At 39.5% G+C, this 19141-nt stretch overlaps 1 protein-coding gene across 1 annotated transcript in view; it reads left to right on the top strand.

Moving 5' to 3' along the window:
* The first annotated feature begins 2763 nt into the window (after positions 1 to 2763).
* Positions 2764 to 19141, top strand: part of LOC103037629 (IgGFc-binding protein) — a 41877-nt gene continuing 25499 nt past the window's right edge. The window contains exons 1-15 of the mRNA XM_022668784.2: positions 2764 to 2818; positions 4134 to 4206; positions 4563 to 4616; positions 5396 to 6625; positions 7465 to 7811; positions 8949 to 9531; positions 10363 to 10781; positions 11835 to 12014; positions 12322 to 12892; positions 13221 to 13486; positions 14730 to 15065; positions 15363 to 15933; positions 16974 to 17173; positions 17313 to 17457; positions 17865 to 18193. Of these exons, the coding sequence (XP_022524505.2) occupies positions 4568 to 4616; positions 5396 to 6625; positions 7465 to 7811; positions 8949 to 9531; positions 10363 to 10781; positions 11835 to 12014; positions 12322 to 12892; positions 13221 to 13486; positions 14730 to 15065; positions 15363 to 15933; positions 16974 to 17173; positions 17313 to 17457; positions 17865 to 18193 (5226 nt within the window). The 5' untranslated portion in view covers positions 2764 to 2818; positions 4134 to 4206; positions 4563 to 4567. The remainder of the gene's footprint in view (positions 2819 to 4133; positions 4207 to 4562; positions 4617 to 5395; positions 6626 to 7464; positions 7812 to 8948; positions 9532 to 10362; positions 10782 to 11834; positions 12015 to 12321; positions 12893 to 13220; positions 13487 to 14729; positions 15066 to 15362; positions 15934 to 16973; positions 17174 to 17312; positions 17458 to 17864; positions 18194 to 19141) is intronic.

Below are 19141 nucleotides of genomic sequence, written 5' to 3'. Positions count from 1 at the left end.
AAAAGTGTTAAACAAACTAAAATACTCTGTGAAGAAGCATTTAAGTGCTCTTATCTGGGGAGCTGTTTGTTAACTCTGCTTAATTTATCCTGTACAACAGAGGAAACTCCTGCTCTTCCTATCCTGGGGCTATACTGATGAGTGCCAGTTTCACCATAACTTTTTTGAAGATCGTTGTGACCTTGAGGATACTTTTGAAGTTCTTGAAATGTTTCAGATTGACAGATTTTTTTCTTTGTTTCATAATAGTTCTCATAATATGGATTAGAACATTACTCAAGTAATTAACTCTTGACACGTTCAGCACAGCTGTTAACTGAAAGCAGGACCAACTGTTTACTACCGGGACTGAACAAGATGTTTGTGTGTGTGCATGAGAGCTAGATGCATTCATTATGGTGTTTTGGAGTGTCCACAAACATGTGGACATATAGCATATTATATGACATAATCTGTAGTCTGTCTAAAGTGAAGATAAGTGGAAAATCTCAGTCCTCAGACCTGGAATATTATTGTAAATCTGTGGTGTGATTTAAAGCAGCTGTTCATGATCAGAAACCATCAAACCTGACTAAACTGAACTGAACTGGAGATAATTTGATGTTTTGTAAAGAAGAATGGTCCAAAATATCTTCAACCAGAAGCTTCAACCAGACTCTCATTGGAAGCTATAGGAAGAGTTTAGAGGCTGTTATTATATTTCTGCAAAAGGAAGATCTACTAAATATTGATGTCATTTTTTAGTTGTTTAAAAAAATATTGCACACTTTCTGTAAATCCTATAAACTTCATTTTACTTCTCAAATTTCACTGTTTTGTTCTTCTGCTATATGATATATTTAACTGAAATTTCTAATCCTAAGAACCAATGATTTATAATAAAGGAAAATCATGAACCTGCTCATTGAGCTCCATTGGCTACCAGTTGATGCTCGCATCAAATTCAAAGCTCTTACAATCGCCTACAAGGTGATACAGAACAGCTCCTTCCTACCTGCACTCGCTCCTGAAGGCTTACGCTACCTCCCGGCCGCTGCGCTCCTCCAATGAACGTCGCCTCGCTTTGCCAAACAAACACTCACACAAAGCAATCCAGACTGTTCTCATACAGAGTTCCCCAATGGTGGAACAAACTACCTTCTACTACCAGATCAGGAGAATCTCTCACTATCTTTAATAAACTCCTGAAGACAGAGCTCTTCAAAGAGCACTTACTCTCCTAACACCTCTAACTAACTACCTTCTACTACCAGATCAGGAGAATCTCTCACTATCTTTAATAAACTCCTGAAGACAGAGCTCTTCAAAGAGCACCTACTCTCCTAACACCTCTAACAAACTAACTACTTCTAACCTCATTTCCTTCTTCCCCTCCTTCACTCCTCCATCCTATTATTCCCCTTTGACCTCCTTTTATCCCTATCCAAAGTTGTTTTTACCTGTAAACTTATTTTACATTGTACTTGACTATTGTAAGTCGCTTTGGACAAAAGCGTCTGCCAAATGTAATGTAATGTAATGTAATGTAATGAATATTATCAGGGGTGTCCAAACTTTTTATACCACTGTTTATACTACCTGTCTCACTTCAGTGTTAATTTTGACAACAAATTTTGATTTAGTCTTAGTCATAGTCTTGTGGCCAAAATAGCATTTAGTTTTAGTCATAATTTAGTCATCTAAAATGTTTTTAGTTTTAGTTTACTTTTAGTCGACTAAATATCATAAGAATATAGTGGACTAAAATTGCAGTCAATTTAGTCGACTAAAATGTAAAGAGTGTAAATGTGAATGCTTTTCTATCAGTTCCCTTGAATTATTAACTACAAACTCCGAGTCGAGCCCCGTAAGTAACGAAAGGTTGATTAACGGGTTTTATAACTAACCGCGCTGCGCTACTGCAAGAGAGACCGGAACTGATTGGATGTGTATCCCGCTTGTCCCGCCTCTCCACCACCGCTAAAGCAGTAGTGATTGGATCTCTTTCTAACGGTCCCTACCTTTCACAGAACTCAAAAATTCAGTCACTAGTTCAGGATGTCGTCCCTGCCAAACATTTTCGTCTCGTTTTTATTGGTTGACGAAAATGTCAGTTAATTTCGTGTCGTTTTTATTATTTTAATGCTGTTTTTATTTAGTTATCGTCTCTTTTCGTCTTGAAAAAAAGCTTCGTTGACGAAAAGTATTCGTCAACAAAATTAACAATGTCTCACTTTTTTGATTTTTCATTTTTTAAGAACGATTCTTCAGTGTTGTTGTTCGTAGGTGTGAGCAGCACTATTCCTCAGCGAAATGGAACAGGTTTTATATATCAGTATCAGTTTATACACCACTGTTTCTGTAAGTGGAGAATCACAGAGTGTTGCTATTTTAAAACGCATGAAATGCAACACTCAACACGGCAATATAATTTAACTGAAATGATTGAAAACAGAAAGTGCACATACAATAGACAGCAGTATTAAATTACAGTTCAGACAGTGAACCTCCTTCATACAACATACGATACATGATATATGATATATGGCCTATTTCTTTTTTTTTTTTTTTTTTACATATACTGACTTCTTCACGTTAACGTTAACACATCCTCTCCTTAAACTCCCTCCTTTGATCAGTGTTTATGTTTCATACATTTGGATAGAAAACTGGAACACTGGGAAATGTAATCCTATTCAGATTTGTGTCTCTGGAGAGAAATTCTATTCACTCACAGGGCAGAACCGCCCCTTTAAAACAGGAGCTTCTGGAGGGACACCAAGGACTTTATCAAGTGATGAAGGACAGACTGGAACTGTCCTGTAATTTTCTTCTGAAGGTAAGTCTTATGTTTAATATCGCGTTTGCTTGTGTATGTTTTTTTCTTAGTTCATATTATAAAAAAAGGAAAAAAATAAAATAAAAGCATATTTTTTTAATAAAATTTACTGATGATCAGTGATGGTTTGTTTGGAGAGTCATGTCTGTCATCTGCTGGTGTTGATCCACTGTGTTTTATTATCAAGTCTGAAGTCAGTGCAGTTTGGTTTTCCCGCAAAATCTTACAGCACTTCATGCTTCATGCTAATGGAGATGCGGATTTCATTTTCCAGCAGGACTTGGCACACTGCCCACACTGCACTGCACAAAAGTACCAATAGGTCTTATGTAATATTCCAATTTTCTGAGACACTGATTTTTGGGTTTTCATTGGCTGTAAGCTTCATAATCATCAACAATAAAAGAAATAAAGGTTTAAAATAGATCACTCTGTGTTTAATACATCTATATAGTATTACTGAAATAAAGTAACTTTTCAATGACATTCATATTTTTTTAGACGCACCTGCATACACCTGTGTACATTCTTGCAAGTGAACAAAAGCTGTTTTCTCTCTACTTCACTTAAAAATTCCAAATCTGTAACAGGAATCATCCCAAATTCTGCAGGTTTAAAAATAGACGTTACAAACTAGGCAAACATAACTGAACTAAAGGTTTGGGGACATGAACTGTTTGATTTGTATTCAGGAAAATATTGATTTTAAAATAAAGTTCAGAAAAGAGCCAATTTCATTTTCATTTTATTCATTATTTTTTGACATTAGCAGATTTATTTGACTATTTTTTTTTTATATTTTTTATTACAATTACAATTCTGCTTTTCAGTAATGTTCCTTATTAAATATGAAATCTTTTTATATGTAATGCTGGAAAAGAAATCCTCAAGATTAAGTGGTGTAATTTCAGGCAGAAAATTGACAAAGATCCTGGCCTGTTAAGTGATAATTGTGCATAAATATTAGGACACAAATTTCTAAAAATCTGTTTAGTGACAGTGTCTAGTTATCTTTTGTTTAAAATCAAATTTATTAACTCAATCACACTCATAATATAAACAATTCAATCAGTTAAATACATTTGAAGCATGGGTCTAAAAATAACTGGCTGAGGTTTTTTTAATATATAGATCTTTGCAATAAATTAATTTGATTATTCAGTAAAGAAGAAAATCAAATATTTTGGAATTTGTCTTTCCACCTGATCTCTGGGTTGGTACATTTTACCAACCCGTACCAACATGTTTATGGTTGGCTGGGCAATTTATCGTACATAATGTCGTTTGATATTGTATGATATTTATATTTTTGCAGGTTACCATGTGTGTATGAGATTTACTGTAAGGCATTTCCACACCTGAAAGTCTGGATCAGAGTCTGAACCAAGGTTTGTGTCTCCTCTGTTTCTCATTATTTTTTCCTCTGTGATTTTATTCCTGTCCGGAACGATCATGTACGTTTGGAGTTCAGAGAAAAACAGCAGATAATTCAGCCTGTAATTTTCTCAGAGGACGTCTGAGAAAATTACAGGCTGAATTATCTACTGTTTTTCTCTGAACTCCATGGTCCTCCAGTAATTTTAGTCCTGTCCGGATCCACATCTCTGAGTTTCGTCTTCTTCTTAGCTAACACTTTCTTACTGTTTACTACGTAATTCCATATGTGTTCCTTAATTGTTTTCATGTCTTTAATATCAATTCACACGTAAAGTGAAACATTGTGTGTTTCTGTTCTTGTTTGCAGCAATAATGTGGACCATATCTGTGCTGGGATGTTTTTTAATGGTACAGTTTTGTGGTAAGTCTTTATTTCAATTTGAAAAATGTCTATACGATTTAAGGTTATAGTCCTAATTACTCACATAGAAAGTGAATAATTAATAAAGAAATACACATAAAAAAATATGAGTAAAATTTACTTTAAAAAGTTTCACAACTTTCTGCATTTGCTTTTTGTAAGTAAATTTTATTTTGTTACATAGAGTAAATTGAACATAGAGTGAACTGAACTTCAGTTTACTTTCAGTAAACTTTACTTAAAAAAAACTAATTAGTTTTTGCTGTAATAAAGTAATTGTAATTAGGTAATATTGTATGCAGAAATTAAGTAAACTTTACTAAAAGAAAGGATTGACTGAAGTTTAGTTGCCTTATTTACTCCTTATTTATGTCTAAGTCTCTAAGTCTTGAAACCGAGTTAAAGTTACTTAAATTTATCTGAAACTAAATGTACTTAATTTCTGCATACAATATTACCTAATTACAATTACTTTATTACAGAAAAAACTAATTAAGTAAAGTTTACTCAAAGAAAGGATTGACTGAAGTTCAGTTCACTCATTTACTCTATGTAACAAAATAAAATTTACTTACAAAAAGCAAATGCAGAAGTAAATTTTACTCATCATTTTTTTCAGTGCATATATAATATACATTATAATAAAAAATAAAAAATAATTAAGCTACTGTATATCTCCATGATAGTAGAGTAGAGACGACCAAACTTTACGGGATGCAATGTTTTTCCACAAGTTCCCTTTCTTTCTTTCTTTCTTTCTTTCTTTCTTTTTTTCTCAGGTGGCAGCACTCCTCGTACTGCAGGCCGAGACTTTGCCACAGCATTCATGCAAAATTTCATTGCGAACTATGACAAACCTGTTTACCAACTTCAGATCACCTCGCTTCACTCCAACTGTTGCGTGACGGTTTCGGTACCCAGCCTTCGCTTCACGCAAAAGGAGCAGCTGACTGCAGGCCAAGGAGTCTCCATATCACTTCCTGGAGGAGTGGAGTTGTACGGGAGCCAGAGATCCAGTAACACCATCCTCATCCAGGCCACTCAAGATGTGGTTATCACGTCAATGAATTCCAAGTTGTACACTCAAGACATTACGGTGGTCTATCCAATGCGGGAATGGGGAGTCGATTACATGATAGTCACGCCAAGCGTTTCTCCGCCGTCCACACAAACCCAGTTAATGTTCGTCAATGGAGACCAGCCTAATACTGTGGAGGTTTCCCTTCGAGCAGATGTTCAGTTTCAGGGAAAAGTCTACATAGCTGGCAGTAAGCTAGTTGTTGAAACAGCCCCTTACGAATCTGTCCAAATTCAGAGCAATAACTTCTTGACAGGTACTAGAATACAGTCTCGCCTTCCCGTAGGTGTGTACACAGGTCACACCTGCACCTGGCTCTTTGCCAAGTGCAATCACGTCTACGATCAATTGCTGCCTGTGCCAAGCTGGGGCACTCGATACCTGGTGCCACCAATGTCAGTACAAAGCCAATACGACAGCGTCTTCGTCCAGGCGTCGCAGGCAACGAACGTCACTGTGCGTTCGTCGAGTTCTGCCATAAATGCCACGTTAAACCCCGGACAGGTGGTTGAGTACAAAGTCAGTTTCCCAAACGCCCTCAGTATCACTGCAGACAAAGGTGTTCAGGTCATTTTTATGTTCAACGGGGTTCAAATGTCGTGGTCGAAAATGTACGACTCGTTCATGATTAATCTGGTGTCCAATGACACTTTCTGCTACTCATACGCTTTGGGAGGGCAGGATGGCTTCGACAACCGAGCGCTTCTGGTGGTGCCGAGCAAAGACGTCGCTGGAGTGAGGTTCAATGGAGCTCCTTTATCCAGTTCTGTCCAGTGGAGGGTGGTGGAAAAGAGTGAGTACTCCTGGGCTGAGCTGATCTTCCAGCCAGGACTAGGAAGACACAACGTGACTCATCCAAGTGCTGCCTTTGGAGTCTACAGCGTAGGGCTGGCGTTGATGAATGGATATGGAGCGTCAGCCCTTTGCACAGGTAACCAGTTTATGTGTTTTTGTGAAGTTTTGTGAAATAATCTTAATATCGCTAGATGGGAAGGAATCACTCCATTCTATTTACACCTGGGATTAACATACATACTACAGGATCCAAATAAATGGTTCCTTCTTGAAAATAAAAAAGACATTTAATGAAGTGATTCATCAAGGCAGAGACAAATGTAGCTGCTTTGTTCAGATTGTCTGAGAAGATATTAATTGAAGCTTTGAAAACTTCAAGAAAGCCTTGCTCAAGTGCAAAACATTAAGTATTAAACCCAAAACCCAATCCTAAGGAACTAACCTTTAGGCATGGGGACCCAAATCAGTTTAGCACCAACACACATGATCCAGGTCATGAAGGCCATCAGTAAGGACACTGTAAATATGAGTTCTGTGTATATTGGACCTGAAAATGTCATTGTCATTAAACTCTGGGACAATCTCATGGATATCATAGTTTAGTAGACATGGGTACCAAACCTACAACCTTGTTACCAAAATCTCAGTAGCCCTAAAATTAAGCCAACACTGTCCTTTTGCTATTAGCCACAGTCACAGATGCCCGATTCTACTACTGGAGACTAGCACTAGCACTCTTGGGCACCCATGCTATTATTCTTGACTCTTAAAGAGACATTGATAGAGGGTTTGTTGGAGTCACATCTGAAACAAAAGCAACCATTTAGTAGAGTTTCTGTTAACCCCAGGTGTGAACGTTCCCTAAAAACAACTTTCTTCGCAAGTTCTTTGCAACACGAACACATGCACAGTGGAACTTTATATTTACCTTGGAACTTCAAACTTGACCTTGTCAAACTTCTCCAACTTTTCCAGCACCCGTCATCTGCACCAACCTCAAGTGTAACGTGGATGAAGATTGCCAGATGAAGGACTTCACTCCCACCTGCGTGAAGAAACCTAATCTGGACAAGGCTGGATTCTGCTGGGCCATGGGTGACCCTCACTACCGTAGTTTTGACGGCCGCTACTTTGACTTCATGGGCGCCTGTACCTACGTCCTCACCAAGAACTGTGAAAGCAACAGCAGTTTACCAGCGTTTGAGGTTCAGACTCAAAATGACAACCGAGGCAACACCCAGATCTCCTTTGTGGCTTTGGTGATTGTGAAAGTTGGAGGCATCACCATCACCATCGATCGGTTACAGAAGGGTCGTGTGACGGTAAGGCTTTGTTGTTTTCGATCAGAGCCTCAGCTTCAGGTTTCAACTCCAACCTAAATCTAATGCATCTCATTTAGCCAAACATAGACTTCTGAAGGTAATAATTTCGTAGTTGAATCAGGTAGGGTAGAGTGGAGTCTGGAGGAAGGCAGCTCTAGAAACTTCCCAGTGAGCTATTCAAGACACCTGCTAGCTAGTATAGTTTAGATTTTGAAAGTCAAATTTATAAACAACTCTAGAAATCTCCAAAATGCAGCTACCTACAGTAATGTTAGCCTAGAAGCCACCAAGCGTTGCAAGTCCGCTTTTTCGACTGCAGGAGAGGATGGCTATCTAGCAAGGCTAATTAATGCAACTATATATATTACCCTGTTTACTTCCCTGACCACGGAGGCTCTCGAAAACCTCTCGTTAACTTCTTTATTTGCCCATATTGTTGGATAAGCGCCGGTTTTAAGATCCAGTCGTTGTGCAAGTCCTGTGTTGTGCCAAATTCAGCACCCCTGCCAGGAAAAGCACCCCCTCTTGAAGCAAAACTGACATTAGTTTGTTTATTACTTTATTACGTTTATTATTTGTTTACTAAATAAACTTGAGCATGTCTCATTTCACTAATCAATAACCCGAGAGGGGGTGCTTTTCCTTGTGGGGGTGATGAATTCGGCACAACACTGGCTTTCCTCCATCTTAAATTTGTGTTACTCTTCAGGAGTAAAGTGAGCACTACAGATAAAGGAGTGCACGGAGGGTCCTTTTCAGTCTGCCTTTTTAAAGTTATGTGCACTTTTTGGATATTTTGCGGTCACACCTTATTTTCATTTTGCCTCATCTACAGTTAATTTGTTTCAACTTCTTGGGTTGTTTTCCACCGTCTACGTCACGTATGCTTCACGTGACAGACTCCGAAGACAGTGGGTGATGCCAAATGAAAGTCTTTTAAGCTGTATTCCTTGAATTTGTGGAAAAAAAAAATTTGAACCATTGATAATCACAAGTTAGGAACTCTTAACTTAAGCTGTATTTATGCGTTACACAATTACATATTAAGCTAAACAGACATCAATTGTTTTTTTTTAGCAGTGTTGGTAAAAACCAAATAAATATATAATAATAAGATTTCCTTTGTGTTTTACCAAGGTTGACCAGACCGTCTGGACTCTTCCCGTTCTAATCAACGAAGCTGGAGTGAATGTTTCTCAGTCAGGCCTCTTGGTTACCGTTCAAACTGGTTTTGGTCTGACAGTTCAGTACGACTGGGATAGCTATCTTTTGGTGACCCTCCCTCCTTCCTTCAGGGGAAAAGTGTGTGGCCTGTGTGGAAACTTCAATAGCAACCCGGACGATGACCTGATGACTCCATCCAACACCCAGGCTCCTAGTGCGATGGAATTTGGCTGCAGCTGGAAAGTCTTGAATCTGACAGAATGCCTAGACTGTGAAATCCGTGATTTCCTGCCTCCTGTTATGAGCTGTCCTGATGCAGCACTGCAACAGTGGCTAGGTCCTCAGGACTGCGGAATCCTAAACATCACATCTAATGGACCCTTCAGCCGCTGCCTTGCTGTCATCGATCCGACTGTCTACATACAGAACTGTCTATATGACACATGCATGAACGGTGGGCTCAGGTTGTACCTGTGTAAGGCTCTAGAGGTGTATGCAGGCGCCTGCCAAAGAGCTGGAGTTCAACTTTCAGACTGGAGAGGAGTTGCCAAATGCTGTGAGTTCATAATTTGTCTTATTAAAAGACTAAAAGACTAAAATACATTAAATCACTATAGAATAACAACATTGTACTAAACATATTTATTGATATACCAGTCATATTTTATCAGCCAAATTTAGAGTAAAGTCAAAATAGTTATATAATATAGTTGCGGATACGATAGCAACACCTTAGCAACCACCTAGAAACACTTTATCACCAACCTAGCAACCACTTAGCAACACTAAAGCAACCACGACGGGCATACTAGCAACAACTTAGCAATTACTTAGCAATTACTTATGAAACACTTAGCAATACAATAGCAACCACCACATATACCATAGCCACCACCTATCAGCATGTTAGCAATTACCTATAAACCCCTTAGCAAAAACAATAGCGACCCCCACATATACTATAGCAACACACTTGCTACCAGCTAGCTATTACTTAGCAACACAATAGCAACCACCACAGATACCATAGCCACCACCTATCAGCATTTTAGCAACTACCTATAAACCTCTTAGCAAAAACAACAGCAACCACCACATATACCATAGCAACACACTTGCTACCATCTAGCTATTACTTAGCAACACAATAGCAACCACCAGTGATACCACAGCAATAACTTAGCAACCAACTGCTTAGCAACACCATAGCAAACAGTCATGACCTGCGATTGCGTAGAAACTAGTGGGATCCTGCGTTTCCTTAAGAAAATTCACTTTTTTATGATGTTTCTAACAAAAATTATTATTTGTGTGACATATGGATTTTAATATTCATTCAAGTGTAAAAACAATACATTCTGACCAATAAAAAATCCTGTGTTCTCAGCTTACAGCTGCACTGAAAACAGCCATTACGAGCTGTGCGGGAGTGCCTGTCCTGCAACCTGTGTGAACCCCAGACCTCCAACTAACTGCTCTTTACCCTGCGTGGAGACCTGCACCTGCAACCCCGGTTACGTTCTGAGCGGCGTCATCTGCGTACCATCAAACAGCTGCGGCTGCTCCCAAAACGGACGCTACGTTCCGCCCGGGGAATCTTTCTGGGCGAACGCTTCCTGCAGTACGCGATGCCGCTGCCCAGATGGAGGCGGGCAACTGGTGTGTGAGAATACGGGCTGTAAGCTGGGGCAGCAGTGCCAGGTGGTGAATGGCATCAGGGACTGCTACGCGGTCTCTCAAAGCACCTGTTTGGTTGCCGGCGACCCCCATTATATCACCTTCGATGGGACTAGGTTTGACTTTCAGGTATTCTTCAGCTCATCTTTAATCTGTGAACTTTTTAGTCCAGGTAAATCGAACTGTGGTTCATTTGTATCCTCAGTGCGGTTCGATTGAGCAGGTGTGTAAACAGTAATTGAACTCCCGAGATCAACTAGAGCAGTCTGGTTTGCTTTAAGTGAGAATGTGATCCGGTCTCGATCTGACCGGATTTAACTATCATATATACTTCTTTTTAATTGAACTAAACTGCTGATAAGGTGCAGATTAATCTGATATATTAGCTAGATAACACTAATTAACTCAGCTATGTGCTGCATTCACTGCTCATTAAAAATACTGTGTTTAAAAGCGTAGCAGCGATTTTTTATTTGCATTCTGTATATATACAGATATATACACTGAAACACAGAATCTTCTCACTATATGTATTTTCTAGCACCCGCGCCAAACAGCTCTGACCAATCAGAGGAGACGAAGGGTTTGCGTAGTTTATTGGTGCACATACTGTGGTGCATTTAGATTTATGCCATTCTGTCTCACGCACCAGTTGAATCTCCAGTACTGTGTGTATGGAGGAGCTGCTGGATAAGCCAGCTAGTGGTCAAGAAACGCTAAAAAAATAAATAAATAAATAAACTCATCAACTGATTCAAACCATAGAAACTTTCACAACTACAGGTGTGAAAATGCTCTTTAATACTCAGCTAATTAAGCTCTATTTCGGAAATCATTACAACCAAGCTGAGATGTTTATAATAAAGTAAAAGTTTCCTAAAGTTTTCTTTATCCAATTTATCATGCATTCTTTATTCCAGTGCCCCACATTGGCTTTTTTTTTAGCTTCCCTCAAAAATACAGGTATTCACTAGTATTTTAATTGACACCACTAATATAAGTATAATTGAATTGTACATTTCTTACATTCATTCATTTATTTACATTTAAATATTCAATATAAAAACTTGCATCTAAAAAAAGAATCACAGAATATTGTTGTGATTAATCAGATGATATATTGTAATCAATTGACACCACTAAATATAATCAATTTTTTTATAATATAATTTGGTTTATCAGGGCAATTGTGTATACCTGCTGGTTGGTGTGTGCTCCAGTGATCCAGGCCTGGTTCCGTTTGAAGTTCGGTCGCAGAATGAGTTCCGGGGCAGCACCAAAGTCTCGTTCCTCAAAATGCTGCAGGTCAATGTCTACAACCTCACCATCATCATCAGTCGAGAGTTTAAAGGCTCAGTTATGGTAAGTTAATTTATATTACGTTTTTTTGGAAACAACCGTAAACCTGCAATGCCTGTTCAAAAAATGTTCACACTTTAATACTTACTTTTGATAGGGAATTGGGGAGTTTATTGCATTAGAGTAAAGCTGTTTTGCAAAGAAGAATGGGGCAAATGTCTCTAGATGTGCAAAAACCTGGTAGAGACAAACCCCGAAAGTCTTGCAGCTGTAATTGCAGAGAAATGTGCCTCTACTAAGTATTGATATAGGGGGATGAATACTTTTCACACTTTTCAGATTTTAATTTTTCCATATATTTGTGTTCTAGGTCAATGGCGCATTGCTGCACCTTCCTCAAAATCTGCTCAACGGTCAAGTTTTGGTCTTTAAGAGCGGCTGGTCGGCTGTGGTCCAGACATCTTTTGGACTCACGGTGGCGTTCGACTGGAACAGCGTTGGATCCGTCAGTGTTCCCAGTACCTACATGGCAGCGGTCTGTGGCCTCTGCGGAAACTACAACAGTAAACCAGGCGATGACCTGATGCTCAGGGGCACCAACTTCTCCTCTTCCTCTCCAGATAATTTCGGGGAGAGTTGGAAGGTTGCAGATGTTCCAGGCTGTGTTAATGCCTGCAGTGGAAATTGCAGCACATGTGAAGCCGCCCAGCGACAGATCTATGCATCAGCAGATTACTGTGGGCTCATTCTGGACCCCAATGGACCCTTCACAGAGTGCCAAGCTCTGCTTGACCCCTCCTTGTTCTTTGAGAACTGTGTTTATGATGTCTGTGCGTACCTTGGCAGGAAAGACATCCTGTGCCAGGCTATCAGTGCCTACATGTCCGCCTGTCAGGATATTGGAGCCAGAGTTTATCCTTGGAGAACCGCCGATTTCTGTGGTGAGCTAAACATTTTTGATGCCTAATAACGTTCATTGGTAAACATTTTCTTTATCATTGAGCCTTTGGGTATCAATTTGGTGTCAGAACAACATGGGATGGGACTCTACGTAAATCTTTAACTTTGGACAGAAACCAAAGTCACATATCCATCAGAGTCCAACATTGGGTTGACCTCAAGCTCCAAAATCAAACAGATATTAAATTGTGTATACTGAACTGAACTACAAAGTGTAAGATATATATATATATATATATATATATATTTGCAGATGGTCATCAAGAATGAGTATCTGTTTAGCAATACCTGCTATTCTGTCTTCATCAGGAGTTCAGTGTCCTCCTCACAGTCATTACGATGTTTGTGGCCCGGGATGTCCAGCCACCTGTTACGGCCTGGGACTTCCTCTCAGCTGTCAGCGGCCCTGTAAAGAGAGCTGTGTTTGTGACCAGGGCTTTATTCTGAGTGGAGACGACTGTGTTCCTTTCTCTCAGTGTGGCTGTCTGTACAACGCTCAGTACTACTCACAAGGTCAGGTGTTTTACCCTGGCAGCCTGTGTCAGACAGAGTGCAGGTGCACGGAGAATGGCCAGGTAGGTAGACCCGTATATACCCCTCATATATAATATAGATGTATTAGAAAATTACATTATTATATAAGACCAACTGATACTTTTGGCAGTGTGGGCAATGTGCCGCATCCTGCTGGAAAATGAAATCCGCCGATGACATGTCTCTCCAAACCATCACTGATTGGTGGAAACTTCACACTAGACCTCGAGCAGTTTGGACTGTGTGTCTCTCCACTCATCCTCCAGACTCTGCTCCCTAGATTTGCTTTAAATATAATGTAAAATTTACTGATGATCAGTGATGGTTTAGCTAAAGAGACATGTCTGTCATCTGCTGGTGTTGATCCACTGTGTTTTATTATCAAGTCTAAAGTCAGTGCAGTTTTGTTTTCCCACTAAATCTTACAGCACTTCATATCTTACAGCTTCCCTCTGCTACTGACAACTTTTATGGAGATGCAGATTTCATTTTCCAGCAGGATTTGGCACACTGCCCACACTGCCAAAAGTATCAATTGGTCTTGTATTATATTCTTATTTTCTGAGAAACTGATTTTTGCAGGGACTGGAAAAAATACATCAGTTGCGCCTGAACATTTGCAGCATTTTTCTGCTGTACAGAAATGGTCCTTAACTTCAGAACAGCCATTTATGACCTAACAGACGGAAAATTTAGCCAGCCTCAGCTGCAGCCAAGACTTTGAGAAAAAACACCATGTATTGTTGACCAAATTGAGATGCAGAAAGTTTCAGAAAGTGAGTTAGGAGAACATTCGACTAAAGTAAAATGAGTTTCTGGAGATAGATAAATCAGATGGGTTTGATTTATGGTTGAACCCGAAGTCTGCTGGAAGGTAGCTCTCCAGAAGCAGGGTTGAGACCAGTATCAGTTACCTCACTGTAACCATGCATTTCCACAGATTTCTTTAGGAATCCTTGGACTTGCTAACCCTAAATTGCTGTAAATTTAAACTGGGAGAAAAGGAAAACAGTGTATAGTATCTGTGAGAACTGTATAGATATGTCTCAACATTTTGAATGGGATACCGTCAATAGTTAAACCACAGGAGAGTGCCTTTCCCCAGCCGTTCATTTCCCCTAAGTATATTTAATACACGCTATTCATCTAGATAGTGTAGCCCTACATTTAATCAGTGCTTTCCACTATCTGAGCACGCCCAACCATTGTCTGCCACGGTTGCTGTTCTTGAGTTTCTGTTTTGGAATGTTTCTATGTCTCAATACAGATCTTTTTGTTGCGCAGGTGGTTTGCAGGAACTTCTCATGTGGCCCGTATGAATCGTGTGTGGTGGTGAATGGCGTACGCCAGTGCCAGCCTGTGGGAAATGCAGTGTGCCAGGCGTCGGGCGACCCCCACTACCTGTCGTTTGACGGGTTCCGCTACGACTTCCAGGGAAGCTGCCGTTACACGCTGTCCCAGTCGTGCGGCCTGCAGGGAACCAGCCTTGTGCCGTTCTCTGTGGAGGTGGAAAACGAGAGGTGGCCCAATAGTTACGTGAAAGTTTCCGTCAGCAAACAGGTTTCCCTGGCTGTGTTTGGATACACCTTTGTTCTGAGGCGATCCACGGCCCAGATTTTGGTAACTGAGAGTTCATTTCTTTTATTATACCCTGTTGTCTGGGTTGATTGATAGATTTGATGAGTTTCCCCACAGAGTCCTTCGTTTTCCTATTCTTCTTTGTACTGTGACTCTTTTCCAAAACCAGTGTCTTTAGGGATTCTGAAGATTGAAAGATTGGAAGATTGAAAGAAATGGGTTTCACCTATTATTATTAAAAGCATTTTTATTGTTCCTCCGTGAATAAGCTATTATATATGTATTATATGTATATGTATTCCCTGTTCAATGTCCCATTGTCCCATTCTTTCTTAACAGGTAAATGGGTTGTTGACCAACTTGCCCTGGAGCCTTAATGACACTAAAGTGCGAATCTACAAAGAAGGTACAAACTACGTGATGATGACCGATTTTGGCCTTCGCGTAACCTATGACCTGTGGTACTATGTCACAGTCACTGTCCCCAGCTCCTATCTCAACAGGACTTGCGGCCTGTGTGGAAATTACGACGGAAATCCTCGCAACGACCTCGTCCTGCCCTCTGGTAACACCACAACTGACGTTAACCTCTTCGGTAAGGCCTGGAAAGTCTTAATTCCCGGAGTGGACTGTGTAGACTTTGACTCCGGCCCAGATGCAGACTGCAACCCCAAACTCCGGGCTATATTTGAAGCACCGACGTACTGCGGGCTGATCTCCGATCCTTCTGGCCCGTTTGCGGCCTGCCACGCTGTGATTGATCCTTCAGGGTATCTCCAGAACTGTGTTTTTGATGTGTGTGTTTCTGGAGGCAGCAGTACCGTGGCCTGTCACGGTGTGGCGGCCTATGCTTCCAAATGCCAAACAGCTGGAGTGGTTATCAAGAAATGGAGAACAGACTCTTTCTGTCGTAAGTTATTTTTTTTAAGCTTCTTAATCCTATTTAAACAGCATTGTGTAGCATTTTTTTACCTCACAATATTAGCTTCAAAATGACGCTAAAAACAGAAAAAAATCTCCAAAAGACTAAGACGCTGAACTAAGGACTATGGACTATGATCTGTGGCACACTAGGGCAAATACCAGATCATGTTCATTGCCATCAGCAGCCAGAATCCAAGAGAGTACAATTGAGTAGATGGTGCTCTCTTCTCTTGTCACTCCTAGTAAAATATTGGTCAGTTGGTCAGCACAGGCATCTGTTAGCTGATGTATCAGAGCTGGGAGTCTGGCACTTTCCTCCAAATGCTGGCTACCTGGTGATGCTGCATCAGTGCCAGGTGTATCATAGGAAGCATGCACAAAAAAAGCTAATTCCTCAGCACATGTCCCCTCTCTGAAGATATGATATGATGCTGTAAAGTTAACTGAACTTTTGCGCTCCACTGCTCCCATCTGTATCGGGTGCTTGAAGAGTTGTCCAATTTCTTAGGGGGAGAATTCCACCTCTTTCAAGGTATTTTGGGGGTTACAACAAATAAGAGGTAAGAGGACAAAAAATAAATAGGATTTGGCCTTGGACTGCAAATCATTTTGAATGGAGATTTTTCTATCACCAAGTTTTATGCAACCATGGAACTGTAAAATGCACGTGAAAAGCGTGTCCTTCAGTGATAACCCAAAGCATCTATTCCACTTCCTGACTGTAGGGGGAGCCTAGGAGCAACAATTAGCAATTTTTTGCATATAGCAGCTTGCTAAAATCCCACCCAATACCATGATTAAACACATAAATGGTGGTTAATCTTTTTTTGAATTTAGCTTCTCGACACTCTCCAAACAGATATGATCTCCAAACCTTTGCTTAACACATAAATCTGTTAATTTGTTAACACGTTTATTAAATTGTAATAGCACAACAAGCGTGTTCATTCAGCCAAGATGATCATTATCATCGCTGTCCACTTATATACTATTAGTGATCTAATCTTTTTTTTTTTATGTCTCCAGCCCTGTCCTGTCCACAGTTTATGCATTACGAGCTGTGTGCGGACACAGCCGCTGCTACCTGTCCAGGTCTAACTGACATCATACAGTATTCCAGCCGCTGCGCTGAGGGCTGCACCTGCGACATCGGATATCTCTTCAATGGTCTGAGCTGCGTTCCGTATGAGGACTGCGGCTGTATGCGTGACGGGCGGATGTTTAAGGTACGACGTTGTTGCTGTTTGTAAATTAGTCATATTAGTCATGTTTGAGGTGTTACTTGTCTTTGACTTGATAGTATTTTACATGTGTGTGTGTGTGTGTGTGTGTGTGTGTGTGTTTGTGTGTGTGTGTCTTCCGCAGCCCAATGAAGTTGTGTACCTGGGTCAGTGTCAGCAGAGGTGTGTGTGTGATCCAGTGACGGGTCTGATCTGTGAATCTCCGTACATCTGCCCTAACGGCACGCAGTGTGGTGTCAGAGCAGGTATCCTCGGCTGCTTTCTAATAGGTGAGAAATTCCCTGTTACACGTGTGTAGTTTTAAGAGTTCAGAAATCAATATTTGGTGGAATAATCCTGGTTTTTAATCACAGTTTTTTTTCATGCATCTTGGCATCATGTTCTCCTCCTCCACCAGTCTTACACACTGCTTTTGGATAACTTTATGCTGCTTTACTCCTGGTGCAAAAACTCAAGCAGTTCAGTTCGGTGGTTTGATGGCTTGTGATCATCCATCTTCCTCTTGATTATATTCCAGAGGTTTTACATTAGATAAAATAAACTCATCATTTTTAAGTGCTCTTTTTTCAGAGCTGTATTGCTGTATTACAAGTCTGTAAACCCATACAGTCGTTAGCTAGTGTGTAATCATTAGCTAGTTGCTAATCTGTGTGTTTCTCTGTGTTTTCATCTCCAGACCCTTGTCAATACATGCGCTGTGGTCTGAATGAGATCTGCAGGGTCTCAGCAGGTCAGGCTATGTGCGTCCCAGCCTACAGCGCCACCTGCTGGGCGAGGGGTGACCCGCATTACTTCACCTTCGACGGCTTTTACTACGACTTCCAGGGCACCTGCACGTACACGCTGTCTCAGACCTGCGGGCCCCTGAACGGCCTGGAGCCCTTCTCTGTGACGGAGAGTAACGATAACCGCGGGAGCACCTCCTACTCTTACGTACGAGAGGTGGAGGTGAAGGTGTACGGCATCACCATCACCATACAGAAGTACCAGTGGGGTCAAGTCACGGTACGTTCCACTGCTTTACTACTCAAACTCAATTACATTACAATTAGAATTAAATTTATTAAACTAATTTGTGATTAAACTTTACTTCAGATTTTTTTCTCACTGGATTTGTACTATCTTAATTATTTTAATATATTTTTTATTTGGATATGACATTACAATAACCTACAATATAAACATGACGTACACAATAAACACAATTCACACAATATTAAAACTATACACTGTATCGATTTTGAAAGTTTATAGGACATCGATAAGTATGTATTACGATATGCAAGCACAATATATAAATTATATCAGATTCATTCATTGAAATTATATTTATTTGTTTCTTTATATATACAAATGCTAAAAAATATAATTTTAGGCTTTTTTTCATTTGTTCGTTTCTTTTTTTAATTTATTAATTAATTAATTGATTGATTAATTTATACATTTATTTATACATTTATTTAATATATATATAAAAATTTATATTCTATTATGAATAACAAATTATTAAATGAAATAATAATAATTCATATATTACTCATGTATTTATACATGCTTAATTAATTTTTTTTTTTTTAAGTCTAAGAGTGAAGAAACCGAAAATCATCACCAATTGACCAATAGAAATGGTATAAAAATGTAAAAAAATATGTAATTTAGTATTATTTTTGATAATGCTTTTTTTCCGTTGACAGTTATTAGTTCTCATATTATAATAAACAATGGATTAAGTTATATATATATATATATATATATATATATATATGTATATGTATCAGACAAGCAGACAAGAGAAATTCTCAAAAAATGAGAAAAAAAAAACAAACAAAAAATGTTGTTTTTGAATTTTTAAATTGATTTCTATTGTTTGTTATTGTTAATCACTTAATTTCTGTATTAAAACTAGCGTACGTGCTTTAATGCTGCTAGCTACCAGTGCTTTATCGCTTTTAT

Source organism: Astyanax mexicanus, chromosome 18, assembly GCF_023375975.1.
Source record: "Astyanax mexicanus isolate ESR-SI-001 chromosome 18, AstMex3_surface, whole genome shotgun sequence".
Classification (NCBI taxonomy): domain Eukaryota; kingdom Metazoa; phylum Chordata; class Actinopteri; order Characiformes; family Acestrorhamphidae; genus Astyanax; species Astyanax mexicanus.
This window is presented reverse-complemented; position numbering and strand designations above follow the sequence as displayed.